General features: G+C 44.9%; 1 protein-coding gene across 1 annotated transcript; it reads left to right on the top strand.

The window, feature by feature from the left end:
* Nucleotides 1–2,978: 2,978 nt before the first annotated feature.
* CHRNA4 (cholinergic receptor nicotinic alpha 4 subunit) lies at nucleotides 2,979–25,094 on the top strand (the record flags this gene model as incomplete). The annotated part of the gene is made up of 6 exons (XM_082325531.1): nucleotides 2,979–3,039; nucleotides 4,294–4,445; nucleotides 7,848–7,892; nucleotides 7,984–8,093; nucleotides 17,744–19,124; nucleotides 24,969–25,094. The coding sequence occupies 6 exons, from the start codon at nucleotides 2,979–2,981 to the stop codon at nucleotides 25,092–25,094; spliced, it is 1,875 nt and encodes a 624-aa protein (XP_082181657.1).
* Nucleotides 25,095–26,870: the final 1,776 nt, after the last annotated feature.

Genomic DNA, 26,870 nt, shown 5'->3' with positions numbered 1-26,870 from the left:
CAGTGGATTCAAGAGTTACCAGGTCCTTGCAAAATCATGGAATTCTACAAATTGACCCAAAACACTTGAGCCTGAGCTTGTTACTGGCTTGTCTTTATCCCAGGGATAAGACTGAGATTTTATTGAAAACCTTGGGGGAAACACTGCCTTAGTTCTGTTTAGTTCAGTCTACAGTCTTCAATAGCTGGGATGTTTGCGTTCAGTTTTTTTTGAACATCTGGGTTACCCAAATTATCCACATCTTTTTCAGACAAAGGAAGATAATAATAATGAGAAGGCTCAGAGCCGGGTGCCTGAGAATCAGGCCAGAGCCACAGCTTTCTCCCACAATAAAAAATCATTACAACCTTTAAATGGCATCTTTTGTCCCAGTCAGACTGAGTCCCTTGCACATGTACCAGTGGAAGACATTGCCTTCCAAATACACACAGGAGCTGATGGAAATTTTGTTATGGCCCAATGATGCAGAAAGAAACTGGCAGTGAGATTTAACAAGGTCACTTCAAGGCACAGAAACCTCTGTAAAATATGCTCATTTCCCACATCATATAAAAACAGGGCCAGGGAGGTGAGGGATAAACCTTTCACTTATAGGAAATGATGATTTACGATTAATTTCCAAATGAAGGAAATCCTTTTTTAATCAAAATAATTTATAGGGTTAATCCAAAGGCAGTATTTGCTTGCCAGCTCCCTTGCTCGCCAGCACAGAAACCGAGGCAAGGTGAAGATGGATGGGGTTTGTCCATGGGATTTGAATTAACTCTGCACAGGAGGGGCTGTAGTCAAGGATACCTGTATTATTTATGGCCACGGTTTTCAAAAGGGAATAGCTGATCTTGGATCCCTTGGGTTTGGTTGCCCAACGTGTGACCTGCGCAGAGTACCAGCCTCCTTGAAAAATGGCCTTTAGAAATCCTGTTTCCCACCATGAGCCTTTGGGAATTTATAAGATTTGTTGTATCTGGTGCTTGTTGCTGGAACCAGAGGGGCTGAAACCCAGGATTCCCATTTAAGGCTGCTGGGTAGGAACTGAGCAGCGCTGGACCCAGCAAGGAGCAGAGGAGCGTGCAAACTGCGGTGACATCCCCCTCCCTCCAGATTTCATAGAGCAAAGGGGTTTAAAGAAATGGGTTTTTCTGGTTGCTGCATGGATGTTTGGGAATGTGTGGTTGTGGTGTGTGACTGAGTGATGCTGGTTTTACCCTGATGAGGAATGATTGCCCTTCTGCTACCCTATTGCTGGCTGTGGGAAGGAGAGGTGCTCAGTGCTGCACAGGACCTGGCTCTCAGGATCTAACCCACGCTTCAGCTTTAAGCTAATTTGATCTCACATCTGCTGTTTATTAAATTAACTCTGGATGTTTCCCTGGAACGAGCACTACAGATTTTTATAGCATGTCACAGGTGCTCAGGTGCTGCAATGAGGGTCAGGACACTGAAAGCAAGGCAGGCAAACCATACAGGAGTCCATACACCCAGTGGAAAATATGGTGGGGTTTGTCACTCGAAAGGCTGGCAACTGTTGAGAAAGAGATGAGACAAGGAAAGACAAGACAAGACGAATTTGGTACTACGCTGATGTTATTTATAATCTCACTACAGAGCTAATTTCTCTTGTGGCTTTAATCCTCCCCATTTTCAGCCAGCAATCTATTATATTGGAAGATATTTGAGATGCTTTGAGAGTAGGGAAATTATTATACATAAAATATGTAGCTAGTATTATTAGAACAGACTTTGATTAATTTTGCAGCTGGCAAAATTACCCCTGCCTGAAAATGAAATCCATTTGCTATCCTTGTGGAAGTAATTGTGTTAATATCAAAGCTAGTTTTAAAATGAAAGGGAGAGGGCTCTACTCCATGTCTCCCGTGCGAGGAATCAGGGATGCGAGATGAAGGGCTAGAGTGATAATTCCTTGCTAACACAACATTATCCTTTCCTCCACAAAAAGTCTTCATGACTTCAAGAGAGTTATTTGTGGCATATTTAAGGTACATTCAAGTATATAGGTGCATTCAAGTAACCTCTTGTCTCAGTTTCACCTTTGATTTGCATATTGCCTATGGGCAGAGACTAATATTTGTATTTGTACTACGTGTTTGTACAGCACCAAGCACAGCAGAGCCCTGTTCCCATGGGTAGGTTCATCAGCCCAATAACTGTCGGCAGCAAAGATACGTACCCAGGCCAGAAATATCTCTCCGGCTAATTACCCTGCTAGTCTATAGGAGTGATTTTGAAAAGCACTTGGACAAGATTAAATAGACGGCTTTCATTAATTAAGAACTGTTTGGGCTTCAGGTACTATGAAGATCTCAGATGGCCCCATATCCACCACCTTTGGCTGCAGCTGGGGGTCTGGATCTCCCCCTTTATTTCTCATGCTAAAAGTTTTCCTCCCTGCAGCCTGTTTGCTGGAGAGTACAGATTCTCTCCTCCTCCTAAGCAGGAGGTGGGCAGGTCTAACTACATTAAATATACAAACATACTGTGCTCCCTCTCTGCTCCACCAAGGGCTGGCGTGGGCATCGGTGACCCATCAGCAGCAAAATCTGAGCAAAGGCTGCCCAAAGGGCTGGGGGAAGGGTGAAAGCAGCAGCAGCAGCAACAAATAAACCGAGCAGCCAAACCGCCCCGTAAGAAAGGGGAGAGGAGCAAGCAGGAGAGCCCGGGGAGGCTGTGCATTTTGTGGCACTTTACAGGAGCTTTCTGCAGCCCTTACACATCTCTTGCAAGTGTATGTGCATCGGTGTCCCAGGGAAGAGCATCCTTCTACGAGGAAGAGCTGGAAATCATTCAGAAGAGAAAGAAAAAACAAACAAACCACCAGCTATTATCCCTTCCCAGAGGCAGGTGAGAGGGAGAGAGAGAAAGGAGTTTCGGGGAATGAAGCTGGAGGATTCAGAGACACAGAGAGGAAAAGTTGCCCTGACAGGAGACTCTGCATACTAGAGCCTGAGCTCTGCTCCACAATGGGATTTCTCGTGTCTAAAGGAAACCTCCTTCTCCTGCTGTGTGCCAGCATCTTCCCCGGTAAGTTTGAGAAAGCTTTTCTACCCCTGCTCTGCTCTTTAGCTCTTTTCTCCCTTATCCCTCTCAAAGGCATGCTGTGAAGACCGGTCCCTGTGAAGGAATTTCCCCCACTCCTGCATCCTCCTGCCCCATCATTGCAGGTCCCCTAAATACCAGCCTCTGCCGAGCAATGCTTTGCCTTCATTTTCTGCTCCTTGCCTGGTTTGATGGGGAAAGGGTTAAAGCCACGGTGGGGAAGGGGACAGGAGGGAGAATACAGGCAGGCTCAGCATCCTGCTTCTTGCCTGGGTTTTTCTTCCCTGGGTAAAGTGTGTTAATGTGTCTCCGGGCTACAGCTCTGTCTGGGGAGAGCGCAGCCAGCGCTCAGCTAATGCTTCCCTTTGTATAATCCAGGGCAGCTAAAGACTAAGTAGGAGCCATATTCCACGAGAGATGCGGGGAGAGCCCCCGGCTCCCTCTCCCCGCCGTCCGTGGTGGAGGATGCATCTGCGTGCAGCCGGCACAGGAGCACAGCTCCCCCGGCAGCCCCTGGAAGAAAGGTGGCTTTAATTTTTAATAACCAACAGGCACCTCCGATGGTTCCTGTAGCATACGTGCAGGGTCGGGGCTGCTCCTTGCAGCCTCCAACTTTTAAAGTCATTCTTGTGGGAAACTGCGCTCTTGTTATCCAATTTGTGCTCTCCCCCATCCTCTTCCTTCACCCATTGTTTTTGTGAACGACCAGCTGTGAAGGTTAGTTTGAAGAGCTGGATTTCAGTCTGCCTTTTTTTTTCTGATGCATTTGATGCCAGATTTTATGTGTAAATCTGATCCAAAATCCCTGTCTCCCAGCAGGAGGCTGCTTTTTCCTTTTTGTCTTGTCCATCTAGCATCCCTCTTCCCTGCTCCCAGACTTTTGTGTTAGAAACTTGCTGTGAAGTGGCCATAAAAATTAAATCAGATTCAGGGGAGAATGGCCCATGTAGTGTTTTTCAAATGGTTTTACTGATGCCCCCGCTTTCTGCAGACCAATGCTGCTCTGCAATAGAAACCTACACTGGGAATTGGCCATGGTGGATGAATAGAGTGAGAAATACGTGGCAATGCCTGGGGTAGCAGGGAGGCAAGTCACCAGGGTGGCATCACTCTCCCATGTGTCCCTGCTTGCCCATTGCTGGGTTTATCCTGCGGATCCCTGTCGGAGAAGGCTCCAGCTATGCCGGCACTTGGAGCTGCAGGCGTCTCACGCCACTGTGCCCCATGCCTTCCCCACAGCCTTCGGTCACGTGGAAACCCGAGCCCATGCGGAGGAGCGTCTCCTGAAGAAACTCTTCTCTGGTTATAACAAGTGGTCCCGCCCCGTCGCCAACATTTCTGATGTGGTCCTCGTCCGCTTCGGCTTGTCCATTGCCCAGCTCATCGATGTTGTAAGTCCAATCTGTTTGTGCAACAAGTGGCCAAGATTAATCAGGCCGGGGCTCGGGGAGAGGCTCCTGTACACGTGGGTTTTACTGGATGACCCAGGGTCAGGTTGGGAAGACTTTGCTCTCAGCAGAGAAGAGTTATCATGCAGACAGCTCTGCTGGAACGGGGGATGTGAGTAGCTGGCCATCAAAGTGGTTCCTTTATTCTGCAATTATTATAGGCAAAATCCCAAATTCCTTATCAAAACCTGCGGGACTGATCACAGCAGAGCAGTGGAGCAACTGGTATGAATGCCAGAGAGTCCTGGTTAAGGAAAAAAAAAAATAGCTGTTTTGGAATTTGAGCCATAATCATTAACAGTAATTTACACAAGCTAATAGGAACAGTGGTTTACACATCTCTGGAAGATAGCTTGCCTGAAGAGCTTTCTGCAAATGAAAGTTTTGAGGGTTTTTAGCTAATCTGGCAGATATCAACAAGAAAATTGCTTCTGAATGTCTGCTCAAATAGAAATTACATGTGTGCAAACTGCATATGCTATGTATAGAACGGAGTGGTTTGCACGCCGGACTGATGCGCACTGAAATAGTATTTAAAGGATTACTCTATCAGAGTGTGTTGGGGTCAAATGTTGAATCCAAAGGAGATCCCTGCAGGGCTGCAGATGTTAAGCACGCACACACAGGCTTCCTAGCTTGTACAGATGCTCCTCCCGCATGCTTCTCTCTCCTGTCCCTGTTTGCACGCCACGGTTCCCAGGACAGTGTGTTTGTGTAGATGCGCATCTCTTGAACAAGTATCGGCCTCGCTTTCGGAGGCTGTGTCACTTTTTACTGTATTTGTGTGGCAGAGTAAAAGGGGTGATAATGGAAAGTGTAATGCAACTTAAAGACATTACTGGTGTATGACAATCATAACAGATGACTCTCCACAACTTTTTATATTTTGAGATAAGAGTTTTGAGATGCAGAGGAAACAGAGCCAAAGTGGTACGGGAGGTGGGCAAAGACACTAGTTGCTAGAGAGTTGCATCTCCTTGTGTACAAGCCATCAGCTTCCAGCTTTGCAGCACAGAAACGGTCTTCCATTCCCCTCCTCTCTCTTAGTTCAGCCTGAGGGATGCAGGGCTGTTTGCAGTTGCTAATGTTGAAGTTGCATGGTTCTCATCTGAATAATTGATAAGACTAAAGATGAGACATTAGTGACTGTGGAGGCATGAGATAGACTTTCCATTATGCAGCTGCTGAATTGTGGAAGAGAGAGGATCGATACACCTGCTTCGTAGTGCTTTTCCCAGTTTACTTAAGAAGAATTAATCTTCTTAAAATCATGTCAGTGGTTAGAAGTGCAGCTAGCAGGCAGTTCTGCACCGGGGTGAGTGGGTACAGCTGGAGGAGAGCTCTCATCCCCTCCTGCCCCAGTCTGTGTGGCTGGGGACTGATGACACCCCCTGCCACCACTGCAGCACTTCAGCTGTCTCTCCCCCTTCCCGACAGCGACACCGTTTTGGTGTAGATCCCACTGCAATTGTTAGACCCGACGTTCAGCTCCCAACGACAAGAAGTCTGAAAGAGAAATCAGAGCCGTATTCAAACCCCAGCTCCTGCTGACAAAAGCTGGGGGTGGGGGAACAAAAATCAATGTGGAATTTGACATCCCTGCATGTCCTTACCTCACCCTGGTGTGCTGAGGGTTTTCTGAGCCCCCAAAAAAGTGGTACGGGATCAAGCATGTGTCTAGCAGCAGCCACTGAGAAACACGTTTGGACTCCTAAGCCCGTGTCTCTGCAGGACCTCATGTACTGTGTTCACCTTGAGAAAAGAGGCCAGGCAGTGCAACCATCAGCTGAGGAATCACCCGCAGCCCTCTGGGCTGGCTCCGTGCAGGAGAAGTCAGCCGTGCAGGCGGAGGAGGCAGTCAGTCATTAGCACATTGCAAACCCCCTGCGAGATAAACCCATGGGACTAGAGTTATGCTTCACTTGGGTCAGGAGATGGCAGAGCCCTCAGGGGTGGTGATGGGCAGGAGTTTCCACCAAGGGTCTGCACCCAGCCAGGGAGGAAAATTCCAGTAAAGGGTAGCACCTGTGAGACTTGGATCCCCAGTGCAGGGATGTGGTGGAGACCCTCAGATGCTCGAGTTGCAAAGTGGTAAGAGAAGCAGATGCTCAAGGATTGGTCCAGTCCAGGGCATGGCAGCCTCCCCCAGTGTCATTCCTCATCTCCCATTGGCACCCAAGGAAGTAGCTGGGTATTTTCCCTTTCTTTATTGCTCATTTGAATGTTTTTTTGTATTCCTTCCTCCTCCATGTTCTTCTTGTCCCTAACTCCAGCCGAGGGTATCTCTGATCAAGTTTTACACTTGGTGCCACAACAGCAGTGAGGAGGCTCAGCGAGGGGGAGGCACAGCCCCACCCCTGAATCTCCTGGCTTTTAATGTTCAAAATTAAGCCTGAACTGCCACAAGAGCAAGGTTATGACGAGCAGTTTGCTTTCAAATGAGCCCTGTCAATTGAGCTGGTTTTGATGCCGACCAAAGAGAGTGAGAGAAAAGAAACAAACACACAAATAAGCTCTGAGCTCTTGTGTGACACTTAAATCAGATGAGCTCTAGGCTCTGCCCTGCATAATTCATCTTAGTTATTTACACAGGGGTTGTAACGAGCATGCAAGGCAAGCAGCAAGCAATAATTAATTCTACTACAGTGCTGCCAGCATTATATCTGCCTTACATTATTTAAAAGTATATGTACTTCCATACTATTTGTACTTAGAGTGGGGAAAAAGTCTAGCAAGTGACAGGATGGGTATACACCAGGCTGTCCAAGGGTTATGTGTCAGTAGAGTAGCTTGGGTTTATTCAGAAAACCCAATTCATAGTGCTCTAAGTCCACGTATTTGGTAGAAGGAGAAACATTGCTGAGCTTCATGTTTCCAGAATTGTGTTCACAGATAATGTGTCACAGTAGCAGTGCTAAACTCTACTTGCAGATGAAGCTGAGCATTGTAATCCACGCACACATGTGTGAGTAAGGAGATATATATATCCATTACTCCCCTTCCTTCAGTGCTCAGGTCAAAGCCAAGCTTTGGAGCTCTTTCCTCTGCCTGGCCCCATCATCCTAGGCTGAATCCATCAGCACCGAGGAAAATCCCAATAAATTCAAGTCCGTCTGCTCACAAGATTGCTTAGGTGCAGGCTCAGCTGTTCAGAGGTATCAGGCAACTGTGCCCTGTCCCATGTTAAATGACAGAAACATCTGCTTTTTATTTCCAAGATGGAACTTGCATTTATTGCAGAGGTGATTTGTAATTACAGAAATGAAGTACAATTAAGGGAAATGTAATGAGTTCCTTGGGCCACCTCATCTGCTTCTGTAACCAATATCTGATCTTGCATTTCAGGATGAGAAAAATCAAATGATGACCACAAACGTGTGGGTGAAGCAGGTGGGTACACCAAAATATGTGCTTTTCCATGTTCCTTTTTGGTTTTGCAATCTGAACTCTCCCAGCTTTGTAACCGCCTCGTTTTTGGCAGGAGTGGCATGACTACAAGCTACGCTGGGACCCCCAAGAATATGAAAACGTCACATCCATCCGAATTCCCTCGGAGCTCATCTGGAGGCCAGATATTGTCCTCTACAACAAGTGAGTGTGAGCACTGTGGGCAAACCCATCCTTGCAAATTTTCTCTGCCCATGGTGTTAAGGTGCTTCTTGCAATTATTCCTCCTTATTTTGTTCTCTGTGGTTGAATTCCATGTAGATTCTCATCATATCTGTCCCAGACATGCCTTAAATGACATGACTAACATTCATCACAAGGGCATTGTTCTCCTAATGATCCTTTCTCTGGACAGAGAGTTTTGTCAAATACATAATTAAGCTGGATTTGAGCTTTCAGTCATCTTCAATTCATTTCACCAAGGAGCTCTCCCCTAATTCATCACCATCAACTGGAAAAGCCAATTACTGAGGATGGGCTTAAATAAGGAAAATGTGCTGAAACATGTCAGACTTGTGTGCCTACAAATACAAGTTTCAGGTCAGCCCAATACCATTCTAGAATTATTCTTAAATACATATTTGTTCCTGATCCCGAATGCTTGAAATCTGTCTTTTGAATGGACACTTCCTAGGAAGCAGGTGGTGATTTTCTTCCTTTCCTTTGGAGCATGTTGATATTCTTAGAAAGACTGTCCAAGTGCCAAGACTGTTTTCTCCTTGGCTTATCATACCAGAGCTCTCCAGTCTCCTAGGATGTAGGATATTGCAGTCTCCTTCCCCAGCACAGGCTTCAGAGAAAACAGTAGCTGCAAGCATCAAACAAAACCATCTTTGCATGTGGCTAACACTCAGAGAAAACACCCACAGTGGAAGCCAGGCTCATTTTTAATAAACAGTTGCCTGGTTCTAGTTTGATATGATTTTGCTTTTGTTTTTTAAAAAAATGGCTGAAGGAGGAATCCATCCAGGGGATTGTGAGCTTTGGAGACTATGGCAATTGTTGTCTTTCCCATTAGCTTGTCTCTGATCCTCAGTGGTGTGGAGGGATTGCAAACCTCTTGGAAATCACTGCATCCTCACATAGCACCTTTCAGAGATTAGAACAGTGGAAATGACTAATTCATAGGCACTTGGACCTTCCTAGCCTACAGGGACACACTCTGAGCATGAATATTATATTACAAGTGCCTCACATTGCAGCCAAGGAAGGTGTTCACAGCTTCCACTGGAAAAAATAAATGTCCTTGTCCTTCTCATTGCTTAATTAATGACAATGGTAAGGATTATTATTTTTGGAGCTTCTGGTGGTTGTTGTGGTGGACCATAGTGCCAAAGGAAATAGTGCTACAAGAATCTCCACTGCCTAGGGGACCTCTGTGCTTCAAACCATCCGTTTGCTGGAGCTACTGGTACAAAAGAGCCTAATGTGTCATCTCTGCATCTGCTCCCTTGCCTCACCGTGCTCACCACAGCTGATGACCGTGGTCCATGCAAGGAGGGCCCTAGCACTAAAAATGGAGTCCTCAGTATCTTTTTGTGCTCTAGACATTTTGGGACCTCATGCTGAATGCAGCCACCAGAGGTCAATGGGCACCCAGACCTCTGAGCTGGGTAGACTTTGGCTTCTGCCCCTTGCATACTTTGCCCCTCTGCTCTGCTGTCCTAGTTCACTGCTGCTGTCACTTGAGCAATTACAGGGACTCCAGGGAGCAGCTGCCTATCTGCTGGCCACAGCGGCTATTCCAGAATGTCCTCCTTATCGTCTTCTGGGGTGCGAGTCTTTCAGCCTTGCCCACCTTATCACTTGACTCAGTCTGACTTGCAGGAAGGTGTGGCAGATAGCAGGTACTGGTGACCTGCTACCACGCAGGGAGACCTAGTGCCCCAACTACCTAAATCCAAGCTACTTCTCTCCCTTTATCCATACTTGCCATTAATAATCATGCATTCCTCTGTTGATTGTCATGAGTCTATCATGCATTTTTAATTGGTTGCTTTATCCATGAATTAAACATGGCTGTAGGCGCCAACCATTAGCCAGTCAGTAATGGTTTTCCATTAATTCTATACCTCTTTACAGCTATATTTGCCCATGTTCTTTCATACAGTCTTATGTAAACTGTTTTCTGCCCTGGGATATACTTCTCTCTTCTACCTAACTTCCTATCAAACACATCTGAAGCTGCAGTCAATATCTTAGTTGCACTGCTCTAACAATCAGGTTTCGTGGGTTTTAGGGGTTGCAGGGCAAATGCAATGCATGCAAGACAAAACCTGTTGCATGATGGGACACCAAGGTGAGGCTCTTCTGCATGGCAGCTCACCAACTGCATAACCAGACAGTGTTCTCCTTGCGGGCATCTCAGCTAGAAATGTTTCAGAAAGAAAGCCTTTGCAAAGACAATGGCTAGTCATGGGTAATGATAACAAGGACTCCACCTCGTATTTTACATACAGGTATTATATATATATTGTTTAGAGGGGATTTAAAGTACATGCACAGACTTCTGGGTCCCTAACAGCAAGAGAATTGTGCGCAGAGACCTTGGTGGAAGAGAGAGAGTGGCCACACTGGCTTTTTGCACTGTTCAGGCTTTTTAACGTGAGTTATTTATTGCTTACCACATGCTCTGGCAGAAGTACGGTATTTCTGTTTGGGATGGTATCCTTTGGAAAAAAGACTTTCTGGACAGGAGATTATACAAATGCCTCTTTTGTTTTCATCTTGGGGTATATATAGAAATGCTGAAATTTAAATTGATTTGAGATTTACATCTTTAAGGAAACCTATCCCCTTGTTGTGAGGTTATTCTCATTTCTAAGCTCATTATTGTCAAAAACTTCCATTTATCCACTCGAGAGGCCCAAATTAAATCAGTAAACTCAGCTGGTTTGGCCTGGAGAGTATATGTAGTTGTCAACATTCATAAAGAATGTAAAACCAAATTAATATCGTACAGGGAAATTAATATGCTGTTGAATTTTCAGGCTTGATGAGATAAGTTCCAAGACTCTGTAAACTGTTTCTACTAGATGTGACAAAACATATGTATAACAGAGGAATATGAGTTAATAGCGAAGTGACAAAGCAGCCTCTTCTCTGCCAAGGAGGCCAGCTGTTCCTTATCTGAGGCTGTAACGGCTCTTCAGACACCACCAAATCATTTATAAATGAATTATCTAATCCTCTGTGTTGACTTATTTTCCCATTCATGAATGGACTTTAAGCACATTTTAATTTTCCATTGTATATTTAATGTAAAAAAAAAAGATTTTTTTTTTTTTTTTCTAATCTGGGAATAAGCCCTCGGGGCCACATCTTGATTTTTTTTTTGCTTCTCCACCACTGTGTTGAGCCATTTGGACCCCATGCAACATAGAATCTCCAGAGGAGAAAACCTTGAAACTGCAGGTTTGCAGCCAGGTGCTCCAACTGCTAAAGGCTGCCTAGGGGAATGCCAGACCATGTCCTTGAGCCTAATGGATGGACAGGGAACTTGAAAAGTGAGCTTCCCTGGCTAGTTTTCAACTGGATATTCATGACAGCATTTGTCTTCTCTAGCCTGATGATTGTAAAACCTGCAAAGAAGCTACTAGGAACATTTAGACTTCAAAATTTTCTTTTTTTCTCAATAGTTTCTGATGTTAGCTTTTCCAAAAAGAAATCCCTGCCTTAGCCTCCATAGTCACAAAAAAAAAAAAAAAAAAAAAAAAAAAAGAATAAAAGACAAGATCATACATGAAGGGAATTCAAATACAAATGTCTGTAATTAGGAGCAGGAAATATCTTGAGGAATTCACCCAGTGGTAATATGGACACAAAGGATTACTGGACTGGGTTAGAAGATCATCTGGCAAGCAGCTTCTGAAAATCATGAGAAAGCAAAGAGTTCTTTTGAACTATACTATAGCAGCTTGTTCGTTTGAACTATACTATGATGTTTGCAACCAGGGAGACTTATGGAGGAACACTGGTTTCCTTACTCATCCCAAAGCTGTTTGGAGGAGAAATACCAAAAGATGCCCTAGTCTAACCTTTACAATATTGGAAACATACTTGCCATTTTTCTTTGTGTTTGAGTGTGTACTTGCACAGATCGTGTCATTTTGCTCCAGATTGTACTTATTATAGGCCCATAATCACTACTTCACACTTAAGGTTTCCTGATTCTTCTGCGAGTTTAAATGACTATGTTTCTGGAGAGGAATTATATCTCTAGATGCCTTTGAGGTTTGCTGCCAAGCTCGATCCAGTAATACAGGAATCGATAGGAAGAACTTTATAAGAGGGTTCTCTCTCATGGGCTGTTCCTGAGTTAGCATCCAAGGACTTCTCCTACCATTATGCTAAGGACAGAGGTAGAGTTTTGCCTACAAAATGCTGATGAGGATGCTTGGCAAAGGGAAGAGTTGAAGGAAAATGCAAAAAATTAGCACTGTTAGAGCCTTCTCAGAAACTTGTGCTTATTTCATCGTGTAGCACAGCCATTTCTGAGACAGATGCCTATTTTACTGAGGAATGATCAAAATTTCACTTACCAATGATTTCTAAACATCTGAAGCAAGCAAAAGCTGGGATGGGACCTACAGAAGTACACATCAGCACACTGACACCTCCATCTATGTACCCAAGATGTGCACATCTGTTTTGTACCCAACTGGCCAAGACCTTGGAGATTTTTAAAACCCAACTGGAGAAGGTCCTGATCCTCTTGCTGCTGACCCTGCTTTGAGCAGGGAGTTTGGACTTAACAGTCTCCAGAAGTCCCTTCCAACCTGTGAATTTGTAGTTACCATTTTGGTAGCACAAAAAAATTGTTAGACAAAATATTCTGTGATTTGCCTTTGGAGAGTATTTTAATCTGAACATTACAGAAGCATCTCTTTAATGTCTACAAAAAGGGTGCAGGGTACATTCTTTAAAGGGGTCTTGAAACTCCAATTTGTCTTGGTTACTGGTGTTCCATGAAAAATGCTTTAAATGAGGACATTCTAGCTATATCCATATATGTATATAGCTAATTTTCAGGCTTTTAAAGCTGTTTGGATTTAAATTGTATCATCAGAAATTAAAATAAATGTGTGCCTCATTTACATACATTCTGAAAACATTTAATTTTGTGAAATGATATATCTCCCAACTGCAGGGAAAATAGAAACTGGCAAAAAAAAAAAAAAAATCTCCATCAGCAGAGCTTTTTAATGAAATAGGGTTGATGGCTGCCAGTAAAACAAGGCCATTCTTGAACCCTATAAACTTAGAAGATTTTAGAAGAGCAGCCTTTATTCTCAAAATGAGGAATCAAAAGCTGCGGAACACAGCAACACTATTTCCGTTGGCAAAGGAATAAGCAACTGTCTTCTCTCTTTATTGGTAGGCACTGTTGTATTTGACATGAGAATATATGAGCTCCAGTACTTTATTATTGACAGATTTTTAGAGCTGTCGGGTCAGAGTAATCAGGAGAGCCTGACTGTCTTAATTCTCAAGTTCTTGTGATGTTTACCTTGTGCTTGCTCCTTCTTCCAAATGTTTTTTCATGACAACTGTCACAACACAGTGGTCTAGACTGAATGAGATGAAAATGTGCTACCCCTATAAAGGAATGACTTCAGAATTTCTCCGTCCCACTCTATCAGCTCTCCCACCTTCCTGTCTAAGGAAATATTCATGTTATGCAGTCAAGGCTGTCGGCACAACTGGGCCAAGAATGGGTTTTCCCACAGCAAAGCTTTCCACAAGGGAACAGGGTTTACCCAGTCTCATAACCGCAGACTTCATTTGCAGTCAGTTGTCTCAACTTCATCCCTTGGAGGAGATTGGGGAAAGGCTTTGGAAGACCATTGACAGCCAGGTGACCTTGTTTGCTCCCTCCCTCATGTCAAGAGGAGCAGAATGAAAGCCTCACCCAGGGTGAAAGCATCTCTCTAGGTTCACCCCGCACTGGCAGGGCGCCAGCAAGCATAGCTTCCAATCCAGTAAGCATATGCTCAAAGGTCCAGTGTGGGTGGTAAGCTTGCAGAAGGAGGCAAAAATATGTGTATGCATGAGAGGTTAAGACAACTGCAAACACTACCTTTGCACAATATAGCTGGCTTGGATGCAGTCTAAATACAACAGTATGGCTAATTTTCCCTGCTTACAAATTGCTCAAATATCTCTACATTGAACTGCAATAGGAAGTTCAAACATGCCCAGTAAAGTCTGGAATTACTTCACAGCCCTGTTAGGTTGGTGAGGGAGAAGCAGGAGGATCCCAGGGCGTCTTATGGCTCCTCAGAGTCGTTAGCTGACTCTCAAATGCACGAAGGTATTCTGCTGCTGGTTTCACTCCTGCCATGGCACTGCAGGCAAAATCCAGCTTGGAAGGCAGTACCAGTGTTATTTGTAATAATGTGTGAGCTGAAGAGGACCCAGGATGAAGCTGGGTTTGTTAGGCAAGCAATTAAAAAATATCTTCCTCATCAAAGAAGCAGATCATTTATGGAAATAATTGACACACGAGATCTGCAGCATCACACTGGTTACATCTATGCTTGCAGAAGAGAGGCGTGTGGCTAGTCACGCAGAGACTGCCAAACTGCCAGACAAGACATTTCTGGGAATGAAACACAATTATGTGAATTATTATTGTTCCTGGATGAATTTTTAGCAAGAGTTTCATGCCCTTTGTCCAACAGTTTTCAAAAGGAAAAATGCACACCTGTGTTGTTTACCCAGCCACTTACACATTGCTCTACCTAAGAAGAGAAACACTAGTGAATGCTCATTATCCCTTTTCTGTAATATAAGTCCAATTGCAAACATGTGGTTCCATTAACAAATGATTTAATCATGCCTCAGAGATCTAATTAAATGCAGAACTGGATTCCAAATTCCTATTGAGATTTAGAAAGAAAACCACCGAGAACAGCAAACACTGGACTGTCACTTGCTGTGCATGTTTCATGTCTCAATCTGGCTTTACAGTGCAGGCAAAACCCAGAGGAAAAAAACAGATGGTTTTCATCCAAGGAAAGTGGTCCTGGAGTGTAAATTAGGTTTAAGAAATAAGAGGTAAGAAAGGAGTTGGATGGATGATACAATGGCATTGCTCGGTTTTATTTGCATCGGAGTAAAACACAATGGTGGTTTTGCCTTGATCCCTTTGAGACAGCAGTCCGTGTTTGTACCTATTTTTAGCTTTCCTGTCTTAAAAAAAAAAAAAAAAAAAAGAGATTTTAAATCTTTAGAAAAAGTCCAGTTCAGAGGTCAAAAAGCACTGGGTTCTTTTGTGTTCTTTTGTTTTTTCCAAAATCTGCCACAAAGAGCAAAGGCTTTCCATTATAGAAACAAAGAAGAGTTTAGTAAAAACCTGGTTCTCCACCACACAATAATTCTGAGTTTATTTTTCCATTAATTCAACCAACCTGGAAAATTGTCTCAAAAGATAAAGATCTGGGCTGTGATCCTGGGGGTCGGGGGCATGAGCCATCTCTGCACAGATATCGTCTTAGCCAACAGAGCTCACTGAGGGCCAGATCCTGCCACTGATTCCCAAAAGGAGCAATAATCCACCAGCCTCACTGGAAGCCAGTGTGGTCATGGACTGATGAGGATGCTTCACAGGGCAAGACGAAATATCAGCAAATTTTTCTTTTTTTTCCTTTTGCATACAAATTAATGGATAATCTCATAAAGAAATAAGTTTAGGGAAGTTCCTCTGCCTTCAGCAGCTTGAGGGGCCCCACTGGCTCGTCCCTGTGCTGTTTATCTTGCTGCTGGTGAGGAAGAGGAGAGGTGTGACCCCTGTGACCCCGTCGCTGTATGGCTGCTGTCATGGCACATCTGAGCGCTGAAGCAGCAGAGCAGGGCCAAGGGGGTTTGCCGATTGCTGAAAAAGCGGCTGCAGGCTGGATCGGCTCCAGCCGGGAGGGCTGGGCAGGAGCAGAGAGCTTTCTATCTATATCAGCCTGAATAATTCATCTCAAGTTTTTAGCAGAAGCTCTCCCTCCCCTGCTCAGCTTCCCCTTTGTTTAGCAGCTTTGCTGCTTGCGACTCGGCACCACACAACAGCCTTCTTCCTCCGTATCCCCGAGCTCTGCAGCGGCTCGAGCCGGGTGTGTAAGGTCGTCCCCAATTCCCTCCCTGCTTTTTGGATGCTCTTTTCTCTGTTCCTGTAGCTAGACTAGAGGGCATTGCTCTACAAACAGATTCCACCTGCTTTTTTTCAGTTGGGATTTCAACCTTTCAGACATTTGCTCATGAAGAAAAAAATTGCAGCTCTATCCAAACCTCACACACATTTTAAGGCTCCTTGATCCAGGTTGTGACTGTCCAAGGATACCAAAATCTTCTATCTGCAAGTAGAAATCAAGGGAGAGAGAGGATTTGAAGTTTCAGCCAGTCACTGCACAAAGGGGCTGCAGATGTAGTGGCTTGGTTCATTTTCTGGTGAAGGTGTAACTTTGTGATTCAACACCCAGCCTCCATCACGATGATTATTCGAACAAGGAGATATGTCACTTGTGCAGCTCTGAACGCTTTGGTTTTGCCTTTTTGTGTAAGCTAACGCAGGCTGCGGATCCTGCAGACACTGCCTGGAGGAAGGACGTTGCTGTAGAGAAGGTACCTGTGGACTTGGCCCCAGACGTGGAGGTTAAGTGTCACAGTCCATGTGTCCTCCTCACTGAGAGCAGGGGAGGAACAGCGCTTCTTGATGGCATAGCCATGCAGGGCATTAATTACCTGCTGCACTAATTGAATCTATTAATGGGCTAATTTCTTTTTGTGGCCTCCACACACAGGGGCAAGCAGCAGGTTCAATGTTTAATGTGTAGTAGCAGAGCTGGGGGTGTGAGGAAAGAGCAGACTGTGGCAGGCAGAGGACAGGGCTGTCTCCAGGGCTGGGGATCCCATTCCCAGAGTTTTTCAGTCTCCCTCCTTTCTCCAACACTATTACAGCTCGAGTATGGCATTCCTTGGTGGTCTTTCTTCCCCCAAATCCCCAGTGCACTTGCCTCTCCTGTTGCCTTTTTTGATCTCCTTCACTTGTATCCCAGTCCCCATGACAAGCTGGAAGCAGCCGGTGTCATGGGTGCACGGCACGGTGCTGTGGGAAATCAGTGAACTGATCAGCGAAGAAAAGCAGATCCAAACTAAAATAAAGCTGTTTGTTTATGCAATAGCTTCTTCACTGGCTGGAAAGTAGCTTTCTGATATAAAATCCTGGGTTGTTATCTATTTATCTTATACCAGCACACAGACCCCCAGTGAGAGTCCCTATAAGAAGACACTGTAAAAGACAGCTCTCTTCCTGACTGGGAAATCAAGAGATTAACTTTCATTATTCCTATTAATAGGATGTTCTTGCTGTTTTTCATGTAAGAGACTGAATGATTACCCAACACTCTTTCATTTATAGCAGCTGTCACAATTAATTCTGCAGAGCCCACAGCCACACTACCTGATAGTGGTTCCTCCCACCTCTCTAAAGCAAACTCAACCCTTTCCAGGACATTTATGGGACACCTTTGAGGAAAACTTCTGTACATTCACCTCAAGGACCTGACTCATGCAAGGTGAGGGCTGACGTTTGCATGCAAATCCAGTGCTTGCATAAGCCAACATAATTCAAAACCCACTGGATAGAGTGGATGGATCCAGTGTTTGCACATGATGTGCCTCTTGCATCTCTCAGGTGCCCTGAGTGCATTTTTGGAAGCCGGGCACTAAATATCCTATATTTCTTTAACAGAGTTGAGATGTCCCAGAGAAGCCTTAGTCTTTTTTTATCTTCTATCTCTCCCCAGTGCTGATGGTGACTTTGCAGTCACCCACCTGACGAAGGCCCACCTCTTCTATGATGGGAGAATTAAATGGATGCCACCTGCTATCTATAAAAGCTCCTGCAGCATCGATGTTACCTTCTTCCCCTTTGACCAGCAAAACTGCACAATGAAGTTTGGCTCCTGGACCTATGACAAAGCTAAGATAGACTTGGTGAGCATGCACAGTCACGTGGACCAGCTGGACTACTGGGAGAGCGGGGAATGGGTCATCATCAATGCTGTGGGCAATTACAACAGCAAGAAATATGAATGCTGCACAGAGATCTACCCTGATATAACTTACTCCTTCATTATCCGGAGGCTGCCACTGTTCTACACAATCAATCTGATCATCCCCTGCCTGCTGATCTCCTGCCTGACTGTCCTGGTCTTCTACCTGCCCTCTGAGTGTGGAGAGAAGATAACCTTGTGCATCTCTGTGCTGCTGTCCCTCACTGTGTTCCTGCTGCTCATCACAGAGATCATCCCGTCTACCTCCTTGGTCATCCCTCTGATTGGAGAGTATCTTCTCTTCACCATGATATTTGTTACCTTGTCTATCATCATCACTGTCTTTGTGCTGAACGTGCACCATCGTTCCCCACGTACCCACACGATGCCTGACTGGGTGAGGAGGATCTTCCTTGACATAGTCCCACGCCTCCTCTTCATGAAACGTCCCTCCACAGTGAAAGACAATTGCAAGAAGCTCATCGAATCCATGCACAAAATAACCAATACACCAAGGCTTTGGTCTGATATTGACGTGGAACCCAACTTCACTACCTCATCTTCCCCCAGCCCCCAGAGTAATGAGCCATCACCCACATCTTCCTTCTGTGCTCACCTTGAGGAGCCAGCCAAGCCTCAGCCTATCTGCAAGTCCCCTTCTGGGCAGTACTCTGTCCTGCACCCAGAACCTGTACAGGTGACCTGCTCCTCTCCACAACCCTCACGCCACCCCCTGAGTGACATCCAGACCACCTCCATCTCGAAAGGCAGATCACTAAGTGTTCAGCAGATGTATAGCCCCAATAAGGCAGAGGAAGGGAGTATCCGCTGTAGGTCCCGGAGCATCCAGTATTGCTACCTGCAGGAGGACTCTTCCCAGACCAATGGCCAATCAACGGGCTCTCCAGCATCCCAGCGGTGCCACCTAAATGAAGAGCAGCCCCAGCACAAGCTCCCTCAGTGCAAGTGTAAATGCAAAAAGAGCGAGGCAGCTGGCACACCAGCTCAAGGAAGCAAGACTCAGAGCGCCAAAGAACAACATCTTGTGTTGATGTCCCCAGCCCTGAAGCTGGCAGTGGAAGGGGTTCACTATATCGCAGACCACCTGCGAGCAGAAGACGCGGATTTCTCAGTAAGTATGCTAACTGAGCCTGCTCTCCTTGGGTAAGTAAGTCAAAAATTACCTGCTAAGGAAGCCCCACCAAACCTGGGGGCCATACAGAGAGTATAGTTGCTGATGCAGGCTCAGCCATCCCTGATATTGTGGCTTTTGAACACATTGGCCACTATAGGCACAGCTGGAGGGTTTGTCCTTGGGATCTTGGCAGGCATGTGGGCCAAGGGGGTAGCACAACCAGACCATGCTCAGGGCTGCTCTAGAACAATAGGATTCTCCAGCAGAAAATAGGAGTAAAGTTGTTGGGTAGGAAAGAAGCAGCTACGATTGTGAAAGAGACCCAAAAAGCAGTCATCTGGTGGGAACGTAGCAGACTTATTCTTTATAGAGAAGCCTCTGACAGACGGGGAATTCACACTCTCTGTTTTTTTATTAGGCGTTGGCTCTGGCTACTGAGCCTAAGAAAGCAATGTCCCAAAATAGATTGTGGATGTGAGAAGAACGTAGTAGCATGGGGACATTGCAGGGTATGTTTAGCTCTGAGTGATGTAATTCCTCATTAGTGGACTTCCACTGGAGCAGTTGGCTCTGTGCAGGAAGGTGGGTGGACAGACGAATTTCACACTTACTCTGAAGAGGTAAATACGCCTACAAATAGAGAAGGAAAATAGAGGCCGAAAGGATTTCTTTTAATGGAGATGGTGATGCACATACAAATGCCACATCCTTTCACACCTCTTGTAGCTCTTCCCCTGCAATACTATGGATACGGTGTGCTAGCTAATTATGGCCACAAGGAAGGAAGCCACAAGATAACCTGAAGTTAGTGTTCTTGTTAAAGAAAAGTCTTATCTAGCTTTTCCCAGACGGATCCGTCAGCAAAAGGTACTTTTCAGCTGTGCTTACAGTTTGATTTTCTCAAGATTTAGAGTCAGTGCAAGTCATAGTGCTTTTATGCAAGACTTCCTGGGCATGAAGAGTGTCTTTATATTTGCATTTTTCACAGCACTGAGCACTTAGCAGCAGCAACAAAAGATTAAGTGCTACTGTCCATTTATATATGTGTTGGTACCATAGTTTGAGAGGACTCTGTTCTTTAACGTATTTCACTTCACAACATCCCTTTGAGGAAGTAACTGTTTATTCCTCATGTTGAGGAGTGACAGCCAAAATACAGAGATGAGGTGATCTGTTCAAGGTCACAGAACTAATCTGTGGCAGAGATGGGCTGTGAATCCCCATCTTCATTAGTTGACAGCCCAGCACTTTGCTGGGCTAAAGCACTTCACAAGCACATTAGGACTGCGGGAATTAAACTCTGCTCTCTCATCCTCGCAATAATCACAAGTAAACCCATGGAAGTCGGTTGATTTTAATTCACTTGTTTCCCCCTGGTGCAAATGAGAGAATATTACAGCAATAATACTTCCCATTTCAACCTATTCTCTTTCTGCAAAGCTTATCGGTATCATCAAGAACTGAGTCGATGAATATCTTGGGTTCTTTCCATTTAATCCATGATTGCAACTTTCTTTAAAATTAAAACAGTCTTCAGAAGCCACGAATTTTTTTCTTATACCTTCCACTACTCTTCCCTCTTGAAATGAAGTGATTATCCTGAGAAAGCTACTTACAGCACTAAACATCAAAAGCAGAAGAAAAGGAGCAGTTTTGAGGGCTCTGACCAGACCTCCTGCCAGCCCAGGCCGTGAGCAAAGGCACCAGGAAAACACCCAGCAATGAGCGGAGAAGGGTCACCCCCAGGACCACCAATGCACCAGGCTCCCCAGGAAGGGTCTGCAAACCTGCCTGCAGTTTTCTGCTCTTTCACAGCAGTTGTAGTTGGCATGGTAGGCAGAGGTTGGGTTTCCAGATTTGGGGGAATAATTGCTGAGCCTGGTCTGAGGCTATACTATTTTCTTTTTCTGGATCCAAGTAATGGCAAGTGGGAAAGCACATTTTTTCTCCAGGTCGAAGTGACAAAGAAGAAGGAAACATGATCATCTGGAATTGAAATTTACTGTAAGGAGCAGAACTGATCTAATAAAATGATAATTTATTGGGGAAAAAAATCAGGACTCAGAAATTTGCTTTCATCTTAAAATCAAATTGTGGCATTTCTTCATGGAAGTGAAGTCTTAAACAAATCTATCAGCAGACACCTCTGATGCAGCTGCAGCCCCTGAGACACAGCTCACTGTCTCTTGGGTAATATTTTCAGAGACATGCACCCTCCCAGAACGAGAACAGAGCTTCTTTTGAAGTTCCTGGGTTTTTTTTCTAAAGCACCATTGCCACGGGGGCAGTGCTTCTAAATTAAAAGTAAACAGCTCATTTAATTAAGTAAGTGCTTCAGCAAAGAGAAAATGGGAAATGCAAGAGGCAGTTGTTTGCTACAAAAAGATAGCTGCAAACAATACAAGCACAGCGGTACACTGGGGAAAACGCAAGACCGAATTGTTCCAGCATGTGGTAGAAATGCCATTAGAAATTAATTACAGACTGAGAAGCAAAACAAGTTGCATGTCACACGCCAGCCAAAATAACCAGACACCAACAGCACCGTCTGGAAAGTCTTGTCCTCATGCCTGTGTGCATCTCCGGACTACTTTAATAAGAAGACTTGGAAGACAGCTTAAAAATAAAATAGGAGAGAATGTAGCTGAGGGGGAGGAAACACAGGATAATCTCACTGGTTTATTTTTAACAAAGTACAATAAAACCAGCCGGGACTGCTCTAATCTGTGCTGCAGGCTCTGGGTCCTGGGGATCAGATGTCACCAAGGCACCTCAACCCTCCACTCAAATCCTGGGGCAGGATGCCCTGTTCCCGCTGCTCGGACCTGCAAGGAGCTGGACCAGAGAAGAGCCGCAGATGCCCTTACTTTTCGGGAATTTGGGGGTGGGGGAGTCAGCTGGTTCCTGCCCCTGATCCTCTCCCAAAAATAGTTTTGAGCGAGCTTCTTAAAAACTAATCAAAACACAGCTCAGGAGTTGGGGTGGCAGATGTTGACAGCTGCATAGATGTTGTCAGAGAGGCCTCTGCGGATCACGCTCCACGTGAGGTGCTGGACCACAGGGAAATGCTACAGCGCTGTCAGAAAACAAAACAAAAAATCCAGGTAATTTTTTTTTCCTCCTACTCTTTTTTTTTTTTTTTTCCCCATTGTCTCTCCATAATTTCCAATTTCACCCTTTTGTGGTCTTGGTCTGAAGCTGGATATTGACTTTGCAAACATCTGATGCACTCCCAGCCATCATTTTCAAGATGGGCTGAGTATTTATGAATACACCATTACATTTGAAAGCAAATTTCTGTTGAACTTTTCAAGTTGTTCCTCTTCTCCCATTTACCCCTTTTTTTCTCAAAAAGAAACTAATCATCTAGTTCATTTCTTTTCTTCGTGTGATCTAGCACTTACTTTTACTAGCACGAATATTCAAAAAAGCTTATTTTGCCAGAATGGGGCACTATTTACTCAATCCAGCTTTCCAGTTGGAAATCAGATGGTAAATTCCAGATTTTCTTTACACATTGGTTGCATCATGAGACACTAATCCCATAAACAAAATCATCCAGAGCTTGCTTAGCTGGCCTTCTCACCAGGAATTTTAAGCATCAGCCTCACTCCAACTCTCAGCAAGTGATGAATAGATCAGAAAAAGTACAGCAAAGGGGAGTTATCCACTGAGGCCTTATCCTTGGGATGAGAGAATTCTTTTTGATTTCAAGAGTCACTATTTCTTTTACTCTCCCTAATTATAGATGGATGTGTTAAGGGCTGTACGCTCATAAACCAACCCGGTTTCCCCCAAGAAGATAACAAGCTTCAGGATGAACCTCAGTTGTTTACCTCTGCCTGTTGAATAATGAAGACCTGCTTAACTTGGTGCTGCTTTTAAAGGGAATAAAATTATCCATTGCATGAAAATATTTAACTGATTCTTACACTTCTGAAAGATGTTCAGGTATTCCTGAAATTTAAGATGCTTTGTTCAGAGAAAAAATGATGGGAAAAGCTGATATGCTCTCCAGCGTGTGCCTCATTTCCCAATTTATAAAGCTGCTTACTGAGCCAAGGAGCTGGAGCAATACCAGATGATTTAAGGCCTAACAAAGCAGTCCACATGGCAAATAATGAGAGGCTTAAAGAGCTCACTTCGCTGGCATTGCTTCAGCTGAACGTTGCCTGCGTTGAGGCACAGAGTGACGACAGGTACTTTGCAAATACAATGGAAGATTCATGATCAGTTTGTGAAGGGTTCAGCGTGCCAAAATGAGGTAAATGCACATACCTTACCTGCAAGGAGTTATTCTCTTAGCTCAATAAAATGTCACAACATTGGTCACAGAAGCCAGGATTGTATATTCTCTCCGACACATCATGATTTCTCTGTACCACCCACAAGGTATAAGATAAAATTCAGTGGTGCATCCATGACTGATGAGGAAAGAGAAGACTCAAGGTGAGTTTGCAGAGTCACTGTGTTGTGCTCAGAGCTTGTTTGTTTGGTGCTTGCCAGATCATAATATTTTAGGACCTGAAGTTGCCACTGTACCTGTGAAAACATCATCTGCTGCAAATGGCTATTTCATTGATATTTGGATTGTTTCCCTTACCAAAATTAGTTTTCAGCATAATCAGTAAATTCTTAAAAAAAAAAAAAATTAAGCCAGGTCTCATACGAATCATGTTTTAGCTCACACCTACTGTTCTGGGCTACGCCCTTATTATTATCTGTTTAAAACAAACGTAGGCTCTGTGGATGAAAAGGCCTGTACCATTAGCGTTACATTATAATTGTACTGTGCTTTTCACACATGCTACAGCCCAATGTACGTGCCAGCTTTGGGCACGGTGAAGCCACTGTTTGCTCAGGGTCACAGACTGGTAGGTGCAGTAAAGCAGCCCCAGCAAAGCGCAGCCTTGGCTTTGCTGCCTCCTTCTCCTTACACCACACTCCTGACTTGCTACAGTCACGGCCACTTGAAGAGGTTTGAGCCAGCTCCTGCTGAGATGTTTTCCCTAAAGAGTGAGGCAGCATGCCAAATTTCAGCCCTCGGGTCTATTAATCACCAAGTGGTATATTGTAAGAAATCATAATGGGTACAGCCATATCAAATAAAACTTTGCCATCTGATCAGTCCTCTTCCTGGGAAAGAAATTAATAACTGCAATGTAATAAAAGAGGTTTTCATATGTATGTGGTTTCTTACTTAATGAAATAGCCATTTACAATTCTTGCCTGATGGTATTAATAAGCACTAGACTTCCCCAGAGAGGAATTGCTGGAAAATCCTCCCACAGCAAGCTAAAAGTGGGGAAAAAGCAGGGTGAGAAAGCCCACTTCTTTTATTTGCTGGTTCATTTTCACTACTTACTGACCCAAAACTGTAAATCCCTTTGCAGAAAGAGTTTGGCTTCGTTAATCTGTAAGCAAATCTGTTTATGAGCATGGGGAAATGAGTAATTTCTTTCCCCCTGACCCCACCCTCCCCAGTTGGAATTGTAGCCTCGTTTACACACCCAGTTACAGCTGTTGCTCATGGAAAATGGGATAGTGAGTGTGCAGATGAGCTTAATTATCCACAGGCGTATCTCGTCCCCGGGGAGCTGTGAACAGGGTTTGCAACTGCACATGCACACCCATGCAGTCTGGGAATTTGTCTCCCACATCAGCGACCGATAGAAAAAATCTTTGCCATCATATCAGACCACTAAATGTAAGCAAGACCTTCCCCTCCTATCTCTGGACTTAAATTAAAACATCCTATTTTGGAATAAAACATTAGCAGTCTTCATAAGTTTTAATCTCAAATAAACTTTAGCAATCGGCCTTTCATCTTTGTGTTCCCAGGTGAAGGAAGACTGGAAGTATGTTGCGATGGTCATTGACAGGATCTTCCTCTGGATGTTCATCATTGTGTGTTTGCTGGGAACTGTTGGTCTCTTCCTCCCACCGTGGCTGGCAGGGATGATCTAAATATAGCCACATAAGGAAGAAAGTATATCCCACTCTATGGATTTTAGTTCATCTGGAAGGAAAGGAGCAGAGAAATGGAGGCAGCCCTTTGAATAATTTACTGCATGTCCGTGCTTGAATTGCTCCAGAGCTCTCTGGGAATACTTTCCAAGGTTGCATCGTTTTGCCGAGCCATTTTCATCTCCTCCATCTAATTTAGGGGAAAAGTTCTTATTAAAGTTTGTACATAGCGTGGTGGCATTCATTGGCATATACTCAGCAATGTAAGAACACGAGCTCGTTCCCTAAAGCAGCACATAAAGAGGCTTCATATCTACGAACTAGCCTCTGGCAAATTAGCTCCAGTCGTCTTCAGAGGTCTCAGTGTGCTCTGCCCAGTAATTTTGCCCTGTCAAGCTGAAGTGGTTCAGGACTGCGTGTCCCTGTATGACTCATTTTATAAATAAAATTCCAGATTTGGGATACCTGTGTAGCTTGTGGTCTATGGTCAGCTGGTAAAGATGGACAGACTAGAAAGGCTGAAGGAATTCCTCAAGGCAGCTCAGCCCCTTTGGGACCAACAGTGATCATTAGCTCACCAAAACACAATAGCTATGGTCTTTATATTGACAGAGTTTACTTTGGCCAATACCCTTCAGAAACCATGGTGATTATAGCTGAGTGAGGATCATGCAAATGGAGGATTTGGGGTTAAGATTCAGACCGTGTTGGTAAGACTTTAGTGAGCTTTTAAGGGAAATTTCCTGGATCCAAGTTATGGCAAAATAGCAGAGAGTCGCCCTGAGCCGAAAAACCCTTGCTATAGGTAGGGAAGGAACTTAGAGATGGGGAAGCCACAGCAGAAATCCAGGATGGTGCATTAGCGTAATAAGGAAACGTGCCAGTACACAGGGAAATCTGAACAGGACACACAGCCACACTTGGGAATTCAGAATGGTACTTTGCAGAAATTACAGGTTTTATGGCCTTAAATTTGGCCAGTTGTTTCAGCAACTGTGCTCTTTCCAGCTCTCTCCAAACTACACTAACTTTTTTTGCATGTCCTGTCCTTGCTTTGGGATCTGCAGTGAGAAGGCAGGGACAGGCACCACTGGCCAGAGGGAGGGGGGATGTTGGAGCCCTGTCCTACCGCAGGGAGACATCGGTGCACGACGGCACAGCTGAGCCAGATGTGTGGGCAAAAACTGGAAGACAGAGGGTAAGCATGAGCTTCGGCTATCTTCTGCCTTTTCTCTGTATGCATTTGCAACCGCAGGAGTGACTACACCAGGACAGCCCGTAAGTCCGTCCAGCTCAGCATCCCCTCCGTTCAGTACTTTTACAAACCCACCGTTCCCACCCTCATTCCTGATTGCTGGGTGCCAGGTGGGATCAGCACAGCAGCACCCAGCCCAGCCTCTCCCTGCTGACTTCAGAGGTCTCATAGGCAGAAGGGCTTATAAACATTTTACCACAGTGTGCAAGGAAAGGCAGACATAGTCTAAAAATACAGGCTTCCCCCAGGACCTGCCGTGACTGCATGACTCAAAGCCCAGGATGGCAGCCGAGGGGCTCTGGGCTTCACCCAGCATCTCCTCCACACCCAGCGGCTGAGATCAGCATGCACGAGACCGTCTCGCCACTGTGAAGTTTACTGCTAGGCAGCTCTGGCTAGCCCAGAGCTTTGGAGAACACACACCAGGAGAGGCAGGCAGCTGCCTGGAGGCCAGCACAGAAGGTCCCAGTAGAAGCCAGAGCCTTGGGTAGGTGAGACCCCAAGTGAGATGTGGTAGCCTG

Source organism: Platalea leucorodia (genome assembly GCF_965183815.1).
Source record: "Platalea leucorodia genome assembly, chromosome: 13".
NCBI classification, from domain to species: domain Eukaryota; kingdom Metazoa; phylum Chordata; class Aves; order Pelecaniformes; family Threskiornithidae; genus Platalea; species Platalea leucorodia.
This window is presented reverse-complemented; position numbering and strand designations above follow the sequence as displayed.